Source organism: Castor canadensis, chromosome 2, assembly GCF_047511655.1.
Source record: "Castor canadensis chromosome 2, mCasCan1.hap1v2, whole genome shotgun sequence".
Classification (NCBI taxonomy): Eukaryota; Metazoa; Chordata; class Mammalia; order Rodentia; family Castoridae; genus Castor; species Castor canadensis.
This window is the reverse complement of record NC_133387.1, coordinates 25,499,630-25,510,927: the sequence shown is the minus strand read 5'-3', so window position 1 is coordinate 25,510,927 and position 11,298 is coordinate 25,499,630. Positions and strand designations below refer to the sequence as shown.

Genomic DNA, 11,298 nt, shown 5'->3' with positions numbered 1-11,298 from the left:
CAGGGTTCAGAAGGAAGTGAGTGAGCCATTCATCCACCATTCATTCATCAAGTATTTGTCAAACGTGTTCCCAGACCCTGAGGACCTGGCAGTGAATGTCTAGGAGATATTCTGTCATTGCATTCTGATTCACATCAATTTCCTGTTCATTGCAGAAACCTTGCTCTGTTTTTTTGTTTGTTTGTTTTGTTTTATTTGCTGTACTAGAGCTTGAACTCAGGGCCTTCACCTTGAGCCACTCCACCAGCCCTTTTTGTGATAGCTATTTTCAAGATAGGGTCTCTCAAACTACTTGCCTGGGCTGGCTTCGAACCTCAATTCTCCTGATCTCTGCTTCCTGAGTTGCTAGGATTACAGGCATGAGCCATTGGTGCCCAGCTTTGTTTGTTTGTTTGAAACAGGTTCTTGCTATATTGCCTAGACTGCTCTTGAGCTCCTGGGCTCAAGTGATGCTCCTGCCTCATTCTCCCAAGTAGCTGGGACTCCAGGCATGCACCACTACGCCTAACCAAAACCTTGATCTGTTTTACCTAGTGGCTAAGACTGAACTGTTCAGGAAGGGAGGATTAGGAAGAACTACCCTTAGCATTTTAATATGAAGACATAAAATCTACTTTCCTCCCCAGTAAAAGAACTGGCTCAATTTTATCTCTGCTTCCTGTTCCCATCTTAAATGTTGACCAGTTTTCCTAGTTTGTCTTATTTTTACTTTCTCAAATTAATCACTACTGTTAAAATATTTTGTTTTGAATAGTCCTAATTTGTTTAGATAGACTCATATGTTTTATAAATATTTACTTCTCATTTCTTCTTGATTCTCATTATTTCCTTTTGGGTTCAGTTTGGGGGCCTGTGGTAGTTAAACTTTGTTTTGTCATCTAAATATGTTTTTACTTTGATCTCTTTTAGGGTATGGCTCAAGTGGCAGAGCACCTGCCTAACAAGCATGAGGCCCTGAGTTCAAATCTCAATACCACCAAAAGAAAAAAATTACTTAATCCAGTTATAATTTGCATTCCTAGCACTAGTTAGACTGAGGTAGGAGAATCAAGAGTGCAAAGCCTACCCAAACATTGTATGCACATATGAATAAAAGAAAAAAAAAGAGTTCAACACCAGCCTGGGCTACATTAGCAAGACCTTGTCTCAAAAACAAAACAAAGCAAAACAAACCTACCATGCACAGGCCCTGGGCGTGGTTCCCAGCACTGCAAAAAACAAAACAAAAAAGAATCCAGTATCTATTAGCAGTCACTCCCTATTCCCCTCTCCCGTGGCCTCTGGCAACCACTTATTCTTTCTGTCTCTATAGAGTTGCTTCATGTCACATAAATGGAATCATACAGTGTGTGTCCTTATGTGTCTGGTTTTTCAGTGTGCAGAATGCTCTCTCCCTTACCCCATTGTTTTGAGATAGGATCTCACTACCCTCAAGTAGTGGAATTACAAGCACGTGCCACTATGCTTGCAATGTGTATGTTTTCAAGGTCCATCCATGTTACAGCATACATGGACGGTATACATCAATACTTCATTTTCTTTCTTTTTTGCAGCACTGGGCTTTGAACTCAGGGCCTCACCACTTGCGCCACTCCACCAGTGCTTCATTTAATATGGCTGAATAATACTACATTGTAGCACATTCTGATTATCCTTTCACAAGTTGATAGATACCTGGATCGTTCCTACTTTTTTTTGGCTATTATGAATAAGGTCAGGTCTGGCAGAGTGGCTCAAGTGGTAGAGCACCTGCCTAGCAACTGCGAGGCCTTGAGTTCAAGCCCCAGTATCACAAAAAATAAATAAATAAGTAAAGAGTCTATGAATAAGGTTGCTTTGAACATTTGTGTACTTTTTTTTTACATTTTCATTAGCATATCTTAGTTGCACAGCGGGGTACCTGAATTAGATTCACCCCCTCCATCATTCTCCCTCATTCCCTCTCCCCACATTCTTGTGTTAACATGGTTTCCATTTTCTTGGGTATACACTTAGGAGTGGAATTGCTGGATCATATGGTAACTCTGTGGTCAAGTTTTTGAAGGACTGTCAAACTGTTTTCTAAAACAACTGCACCATTTTACACTTCCCACAGAAATATATGAAGGTGCCATTTTTCTCCACATGGTCACCAACACTTGTTCTTGCCTGCTTTTGTTTTATTTTAGCCATCCTAATGGGTGTGACGTAGTATCACCTGGTGTATTTTGTGTGTTTGTTTTCATGCTCTACAGTTTGTAGACAGGATACTCTTTTCTTTTAATGACCTGCTGTGGTGACCACGTTGGTATTTGTTCAGCACCACCGCTGCAGCTGGCTTTTTTTGTAGGCTGTGGTATTCCACTGTATAAATCCACCATAATTTAACCAGTTCCTGATTGCTGGACTTTCCCAGTCTTTTGCTATTAGAACGGTGCTTAACGACTGACTACCTCTGCACTCCACAGGTGGAGGATAATTCCTAGACGTGGAATTCTGGGTTAAAGGGCACAGGCACTGTGATAATGATGAACCAAAACTTGCTGTGGGCTGAGCCGGGAAGTTGACTTCTAAGTGCCTGAGGGTTTGCCCGCCAGCACGTCTTCATCCCCAACTTTCTCCTCTCCCGGCTTCCCCACCCTTCTTCCGGGCAGAACAAACAGCCTGGAAAGTAAGGGAAAGGTCGCGGTGGGGATCAGGCTGCTTCCTTCCCGTCAGTTCGTTCAGTGCCTTTCAGCAGAGCTATGAGAGCTCCCGGGTGCCCTCCCAAACAGCCCGGCACTTGCTATGCAGGCCCGATGGCCAGTTCTGGTGCTCAGGGGACCCCGATTTCAGTCACCCCGCTTTGAGTCACCCTGCAGGCGAGCTTTGGCCCATTCCTCTCCTCCCCGGGAGGAAGGCGCCTCACAGGCTCCCTTCCACAGCATAGATGTTGTCTAGGGGCCTCCCCTCTCTCAGAATCTCCTCATAAATATTTTATTTTTTGGGGGAAGGGGGTGTTGAGACAGGGTCTCCCTAGTAACCCAGGCTGACCTGGAACTCGCGATCCTCCTCCTCCGCTTCTCGAATGCTGGGAATTACATACACGCACCACCACGCCCCGCTAATTTCACGTTTCTTAAACTACATAACTCTTAGAAAGTAGGGCTTAACCACTCCAGAGAGATCGGTGACAGATTAAACTTTAGGATCTGGAATGAGGGTGAAGGGTGGCATCTAAATATCGTGTCTTTAAGAAGCGAAACAAACATTCCCCCTTAAGTCCCCGAAATGGAGAGAACAGGGATGGGATGGGGGTTTGGCGCTCTGACAATTTGCACTTTATGGAGGTGCCCACTGAGCGCCCTCGATTGGGGTCATCAGGTGTTTTCCGGTGATGCGGAGTAGGGTCAATGCGCATTCGGGTTCCTCCACAAGTTTCTTCTAGGCTGAGTTGGTATTCATGCCCAGTACGATGCGACAGAAGCAGTCCTTCCCCGGACCACCTACGCCTGGTCCCCAACTCCCACCCACGCGCGCGCAGGGGCGTGGCCGCGGACGTGCTTGCCGGCGTGTGCGTGCGGGCGCGAGTGCGCATGCGCATGCTCTCCAGGGGGCCGGGCCACGACTATAAGGGGCGGGGCCAAGGCGGCCTTGCTCTGGCTTCGCTGGTTGCGCTTCGGTGTTTGGTGTGTGCAATCTGCGTGCGTTGAACTCCCGCGCCTTTGCTAGTCTGCTGGCTTCCTCCTGATTCCCGTCCTGCCTGCTGCGATAGCGAGGCGAGCGTGCCTCTGCAGCTCTCCACTGTTGAGGTGAGTGGCGCTGGGCTTCGCAGGCCTGGGATCCATTCCCGGGCTCCCCGCCCCCATCCCTCGCTGCGTGTCGAGCTGCCTGCTTAGCGTTCCTAGGCTGGGGCTGCGTCGCGGGAAACCTCCCTTCTTATCCCCACCTAGGCAACCGCACCAGCCCCATTTCTCTTGGAGTGGCCCTAACTAGGATCCCTTGGCGGTCCCATCCAAGCTCGCCAGAGAGGGGTTAGGCGGCTCTGCTATGCCCTTTCCACCGCAGCATTTAGCCTGTCGTGTGTAACGTCTCTTGAGGGCAGGGCTTGTGTGTACAGGGTTACCGGGGCCCTAGGACCTTCTAGGGTGCCTAACATACTGTAAGCATTCAGGTGTTGAATAAGTGAACTTTCTCCGGTTATATTGACTTTCAGAAAGTTTATGGTCCACCGGAATCTGACTGTGTTGTGGGAGAGACCTCTAGGCAAGTTGCCTTTTAGGGCTTGTTCTTATATTCCCTCTGTCCCCTATGAAAAGACTTGGTCTCCACTTCAGCTACTGGTACTATAGTACAGGGTTTGTGTATTGCACTCGGCAGGAACAGTCGTCAGAGTTTTTGCCTAGCCAGGTGCTAGGGGCTCACTACTGTAATCCTAGGTACTCAATAGGCAGAGTTCAGCCACTGGAAGCCAGCCCTGGCCCATAGTTCACAAGAAATACCCAACATAAAACAGGGCTGGTGGAGTGGCTCAAGTGGTAGAGCACCTGCTTAGCAAGTGTGAGGCCCTGAGTTCAAATCTTAGTACCAAAGAAAAGTTTTTTGTTTGTGTTTTGTTGGTTTTTTGAGAAGAGTTTCACTAGGTAGCTCAGGCTGGCCTGAAACTCCATATGTAGCCAGGATGGCCTTGAACTCAAGATCTTCCTGCCTCATCCCCCTAAGTCCAAGCTCACCTGCTCCTGAGCCTGGAACACTGGGCCAATCTCTTCCATTCCCTAAGCCTCAAGATCCCATCATAAAAGTGAACTAGCTGAGCTAGATAATGGCACTAACATTCCTCTGGTAGATTAGATTCTGTAACTGTGGGTGAGGCACGACCACCCAAGCAAGATTTTAAAGGACAGTCTTTATTAGCTGGCTGGTGACTACTCTGACCAACAGGTTGTTGAGTCTCAGAGAGCAGCCCCATTCCAACTTTTAGCAGGGTTTATAAGGCAAAAATCCTGGCAATCTTTGCAAAGCAAGCAAGCCTGGGTACAGAAGCGAGACAATGGCTATTTGCTAAGGTACAGAAATGAGACAATGGTTATTATCTATGAGTATGAATGAACACAATCCACACAGTCATTTGACCATATTCTAGTTTAGTTCCTTCTGTTCTTTTAACTTTATGAGAACCAGACTCCCTCCATACCTCCCTCAGCAAGGAAATTAAAAACAGCACCTGATTAATAGCTCCCCTCTACACCTGATTAATGGCTTCCCTCTGGCTAAGTTGTTAACCATTTCATAACTAAGTGCTTTATTGATGGAGTCCCGTGGCTTCCCTGCCTCCAGAGTCTGGAATGAATTCATCATTGTCCCCTGTCTCTCTCTTTTTTTGGCGGTACCTGAGTTTGAACTCAGGGTCTACACCTTGAGCCACTCCACCAGCCCTTTTTTTGTGATGGGTTTTTTTGGAGATAGGTATTATAGGCTCTCACTTCTACACCCATCCAGAAGTAAAAGTCCTAGGCAGTGCTTTGAATTAGTCAGAAGCAGTGGTTCCATAGCTGTGGAGTTTGCAGGGTAAATATGCTTGGAGATTCTGCTGTGGGAGAGCATGCACTGGTCTCTGTCTCCCTGGCAGGCAGAGCCCCTCCCTTAGCTCATGGGAAGACAGAAGGAGCTGGCTGTATTTATGCATATCTCAAAAGACTGTAGATAACGCATTCCTCCTCTCTTTTCTCAGAACCCAGAGGCCCTCCAGAAGCAAAGGAACCAGGTCCTTTCAGCCATGAAGTATGTGTTGAACCTCTACCTACTCGGTGTGGCATTGACCCTGCTCTCCATCTTCTTTAGACTGATGGAGTCCCTGGAGAGGGCACTGGAGAGGCCATTGCCTGAGAGCTCCTGGGCCACCAGAGGTCAGCTGGCCAACACAGAGCCCCCCAAGGGCCTTCCAGACCATCCTTCCAGAGGGGTGCAATAAAATCTTCCATCGCCAGCCATACCCTGAAACACTGACCTCAGCATGTCCGGCCAGATGTTCATTTCCTATCAGGCAAGCTCACAGCACCAGTGTTTCCCAAGAACAGGCCTGCATAGATGCTCCTTGCTGTGGACGAAGAGCCCGTTTAATGCGCAGGTGTGAGTGGGTTGCCTATGACTGTGAGCACAGTGCTCTCACTCTTCTCCCCAGGGTCTGCTGTATGCTTTGCTGTCCTCAGCATTGTGACTCAGACACTTCTGAGATGGGGACTTGTGCTGCAGCGTCATCTGGTGGGAGATGGTGTTTTCAATTGTACATCCTAAATATCTGCCAGGAGTTCCTTTGGATATGGTATCTGGTAGTCAGCTTATTTGGAATTCAGTCTCTCTTCCCATGAGAGCTCTTCTGAGTTTGGATAACAAGTGGAGGTGTGGGTTGGCTATAAGGAGGGGAAGGATGGAGTATCCAGTGTCTGATTCTCGCCGTTTTAAGTTCTTCGTCAAACATATATCGTGTATGTTTGTGTTTGTAATGTGTAATAGTGTGAAGGGAACAGTGTGATGACCAAGCCTGCTCAGGACTTGCCTTATGGCCACCATGTGGTTTAAATGAGTTTTTCTAATGCAATAAAGTTGAATATATATTTCCATTATGTGTCATTTTGACTTCTGCTCTTGAAATTGTGGTAGGAAAGGGTCTTATTTCCTAGCTCTGAGGTTTAACTTCCAAAACTTGGGAGCAGGGAAGTGCTTAAAGCTTTGTTTAAACATAAACCTCTGAAACTGGGGACAGAGGCACTTAGCTCTACCCTGTGTCAACCAGTTATTTGAGCCTAGGCCACAACTATTACAGTCAACTCTCATAACCACAGATGTTGTAGCCTTGGAGTCAGCCAACTACAGATTGAAGTGGGTTTTTTTGTTTGTTTAGTGGTTCTGGGGTTTGAACTCAGGACCTCATGCTTGCTGGGCAGGCTCTCTACCACTTGAGCCACTCTACCATCCCTTTTTTGTGTTGGGTATTTTCAAGATAAGGTCTCATTATTTGCCCAGGCTGGCTTTAAACTGTGATTCTCCTGATCTCGGCCTCTTGAGTAGCTATGATTACAGTTGTGAGCCACCAGTGCCCAGCTAATGCTGGGGATTGAACTGAGGGCCTTCTACATGGTAGGCAAGTCCTCCACCACTGACACTGAGCTACATCCCCATGCTCTCAGGAGAGCATTTTTAAATACTCAGCACTGTGCTGAACTGTACAGACCTTTTGCCTTGTCATTACTCCCTAAACAATATCTGTAACAACTATTTACACAACATTTTCACTGTATTAGGTATTATAAGTAACCTAGAGATGATTTAAAGTATATGGGAGGATAGCCTTAAGTTATATGCAAAGACTGTGTCATTTTACATAAGGGACTTGAGCATCCAAGGTGGGGCCTGGAGTCAATCCCTTGAAGGTACCAATGGACGATTGTTCAGTTCTCTGATGACTTTCCCATCTCTAAAGAAGAAAATTTACCCTTCTGCCAGTCACTTTGAGTCTTTAAGTGGAAGAGAACTACCAATCCAGGAGGCACTGGCTTTTTTCTTCTGTACTCTTCGATGTTTTACTCACCAAAGTGGCTGCTTAATTCTGATTGTTCTCAAAGTCAGCTGGTATAATGTCTCATGTCACAGATAATGTCTTTGCTTATTTGAGACAGCTTTGATAAGTGGCCCAGGTTGGTCTTGAACTTTTGATCCTCCATCCTTAGCCTTTCTAGGTAACTCTCACCCCAATCCAAGAAGCTTGACCTTTTCTCAAGAATGGAAGAGTTTTAGGTCAGTGTGGTGATGCACACCTATAATCCCAGTACTCAGAAGGCAGAGGTAGGAGGGTTGAGAGTTTGAGGCAGCCTAAGCTACACAAAGACCCTGTTTCAAAAAAACTTTTTTTTTCTCATACCCACCACTCCTCTATTCCCTGTCCCATGTGCAAGTATATTCACTGTGTCTCAGATAATTACATATTCACACCTCCATCTGGGTATATGTCACTTTATGAATTTGGTTTCCTTTTGCCAAAAGAGAATGAGAGCGCAGTGTCCTCTGTTAAGCAACATTTGCTTCCTGAGTGTTCTTAGTCTTAAATCCTGTTCCCTGAGAAGCCAGTGACTCAGACATCACTTGTTTTGTTCTTTGTGTAGTGGTGGGGACAGGGACTGGAGTTTGAACTCAGGGCTTCACACTTGCAAGGCAGGTGTTCTGCCACTTAAGCCACACCTGTAGTCCATTTTCCTCTGGTTATTTTGGAGATGGAGTCATGTGAACTATTTTCCTGGGCTGCCTTGGATCCATAATCCTCCAAGTAGTTGGGATTATAGGCATGAGCTTCAGGCTTCACTCTTACCTATTGCATATAGTAGTGAGTAGTGCTGCATCTCAAGTGTTTCTGCTTCCCGCCTTCTGAGCACATGGTAAACTAGTTCCTTTGAGATTGACAGAATTTATGTGACTTGACTTTGCTAGTATAGTACTCTCCAAAATGTAGTGACTTTTATCTCTGTCATGTGCCAGTACCTGCCCTTTTCTAGGTATATTTCTTGTTTGTTTAAGACAGGGTTTCACTATGTAGCTCAGGCTGGCCTTAAAACTGGTGATCTTCCTGCCTCAGCCTCCCCAGTGCCTAGTTTACAAGTGTGTACCACCACACTGGGCTTAGAAATATTTCTTAAGCACATATGAATAAAATGAATTTTAAAAATTTTTAAAAAGTTAAAAACAAAAACAAAAAAATACTTCTTAAACTTGGTATATTTTCTCCTCATGATTCTCTAATTTGGGTATTTCACACTTTCAGTTGGAGAGCTGCTTTTCCCCCAGCCAAAGCTGGAGTGGTCTACTGTGTGCCACTGCCTTAATGGGGGGGGGTCTTTGATCTAAGACAATGTAGTCCACTCAAAGGTTTCAACAACAGATGTGATGACTATATAACTTTCATCTTTCCTACAAGCAGGGTGACCAACTGTCCCTGTTTGACCAGAAGAGCAATTTCTTGGGATGCAGACTTTCAGTGCCAAACCAGTACTGATTTGGGAAACCAGGATGTCTGGTCACCTTACCACTAAGTTTACTTTGATTTGGCTTTAGTCATTCCAACAGTTCTCAGTAAGGGTGAGAAGTATTTGCTTTGTCAACTCTGCGAGCTCACCAATTACAAGTCTCTCTAGATAGCTATGCCTGCTGACGAGCCCAACTCCTCTGCCTATGGTCTGTTGTCAATAGCAACCGGCTAACTGACCGAGGCGGCTCATTTTGTTCCCTGACTCTCCTAGATCCTCAAGCTTATTAAATAACGTCTCTTTTACGTCACTGTAGGCAACAGTTCTACCCAATATTTTGCTATTGCCTACTTCCAACCTCAAGATCTCTTTGCTGCCTTCCATGTAAGTTAATGTCATACACATCAGGGTTTGTTGACTTTTTTGCTTTTTAATATGCAATACTCTCCTCTAATTTCAATTTCTGTGTCAGTCAAGGTTACATTAGGTTAGGTTATACTGTAGCAACAGCATTAAAATCCCAGTGGCTTAAAACAATTGTCCAGGAGGCAGAATTGGGGCCTACACCAACTGGATTTCCCACCCCTCCCCAAGGTCAGGAGCATGAAGCACATCTGCTCAGTGCCTCCCTTGTTTCCTCAGCCCTCACTGCATTGAGCCTGTCCTATTCCATTACTGTATGTTAGATAGGGGAGGGGGGTGGGATGGCTTTTCTTTTCAGTTTATAGATCTCCACCTCAAGCCACATCTGAAACTGGCAGTGAAACTATTGTACATCACCTAGATTGTTAAATTTGATGTCGTAGCTAAATGGAATTCTTGAGTTGTTGCCTTTGGGGAAGGCACGGTGAGTGTAGTCTACCTGCAGGAGAGATGTGAGCTGAAGATTTATCCCACAGAAAGGCCATTAGTGGTAGTCATTGGTGTTCTCCAAGTATTTCTGCCCATGCCTTCTAGGCCCTGTGGTTAGACGGGGCCATGTAACTAATTCTGGAAGAGAGCAGAAGTGACTTGGGTCAGTTTTAGGTTGAAGCATTTAAGACTGGTTCCTAAACCTGCAAGGCCCTCTTTTCTCTCCTCTGCTGCAATGACTAGAATTGCTCCCTATAGAGCTGTCCCATTAGTGTAGATTCTAGAGTAAGGGTGCCAAAGAACAGAGCCCTCAATGGACCCCTGACGAATGGGAAATCAAAGCTGTGGAGGTTTGGGGGCTTTGATACTGCAGTGTAATAGCCCATCTGGAGTGACACATTGCACACAGCACCTATTGGATGCAAGGCATCAACTAAGCCCCATCACCACCTGCCTCATAACATACACAGGTTAGTAGAGAGGAAAGCAGGCAAAAAAAAAAAAATGCATCATGGTTCTGTGACAGAAATATTTGTGTAGGGTACGAAAGGTTATTTGCAGGGAAATATTAAGGAAGAACTTCTTAGAGCATCTGAATTTTTACAAATAAATAGATTTTTGGACCTGCTGACCAAGTTAGGAAAGGGTCAGTGTGAGCAAAAACATGCAGATGGGCAACGCACAGCACATTTTAAAAACTGCAAGTATACATTTTAAATCTCTATTAACTCAAGACCTGAACTCTAACGCCATCTAGTGGAGGAACAAGGGACCACTTTCAACAATCCCTGCTGTTTTTGTTTTTTGTTTTGTTTAGTTTTTCGGTACTGGGGTTTGAACTCAGGGCTTTCATCTTGAGCCACTCCACCAGCCCTCTTTTGTGATGAGTGTTTTTGAGATAAGATCTCACAAACTATTTGCCCGGGATGGCTTCAAATTGCAGTCCTACTGATCTCTGCCTCCTGTAGCTAGGATTACAGGCGTGAGCCACGAAAGGCTGTGGCTCTGTAGCTTAAGATAGTTACCAGAATACTGAGCTGGTCGCCTGTGCCTTATGCCTGTAATCCTAGATACTTGGGCGGATGAGATCAGGAGGATCATGGCTTGAGGCCAGGCCAGGCAAATAGTTCATGAGGCTACATCTCCAAAATAACCAGAGCAAAATGGTTTGGCAGTATGGCTGAAGTGCTAGAACACCTGCTTTGCAAGTGTGAAGCCCAGAGTTCAAACCCCAGTCCCACTGGAAAAAAAAAAACTCAAACAAACAAAAATAAACTGAATACTAAGAACTGGAAGATATGTCGTAGTCCAGCACTGTTCAATAAAAATATAATGCAATAAAAGGAGAAACATATAATGCAAAAAATAAAAATATAATGCAAAGTACATGTATAATTTAAAAATTTCTAACAATCGCATTAGAAAATAAAAAGGAACAGGAAAAGGTATTTTAACATTTAATCAAATATATTAA

General features: G+C 45.3%; 1 protein-coding gene across 1 annotated transcript; it reads left to right on the top strand.

The window, feature by feature from the left end:
• Positions 1 to 3,577: 3,577 nt before the first annotated feature.
• Positions 3,578 to 6,578, top strand: Hilpda (hypoxia inducible lipid droplet associated). Its single transcript, XM_020159990.2, has 2 exons — positions 3,578 to 3,770; positions 5,690 to 6,578. The coding sequence occupies exon 2, from the start codon at positions 5,735 to 5,737 to the stop codon at positions 5,927 to 5,929; it is 195 nt and encodes a 64-aa protein (XP_020015579.2). The 5' UTR covers positions 3,578 to 3,770; positions 5,690 to 5,734; the 3' UTR covers positions 5,930 to 6,578.
• The last annotated feature ends 4,720 nt before the right edge of the window (positions 6,579 to 11,298 follow it).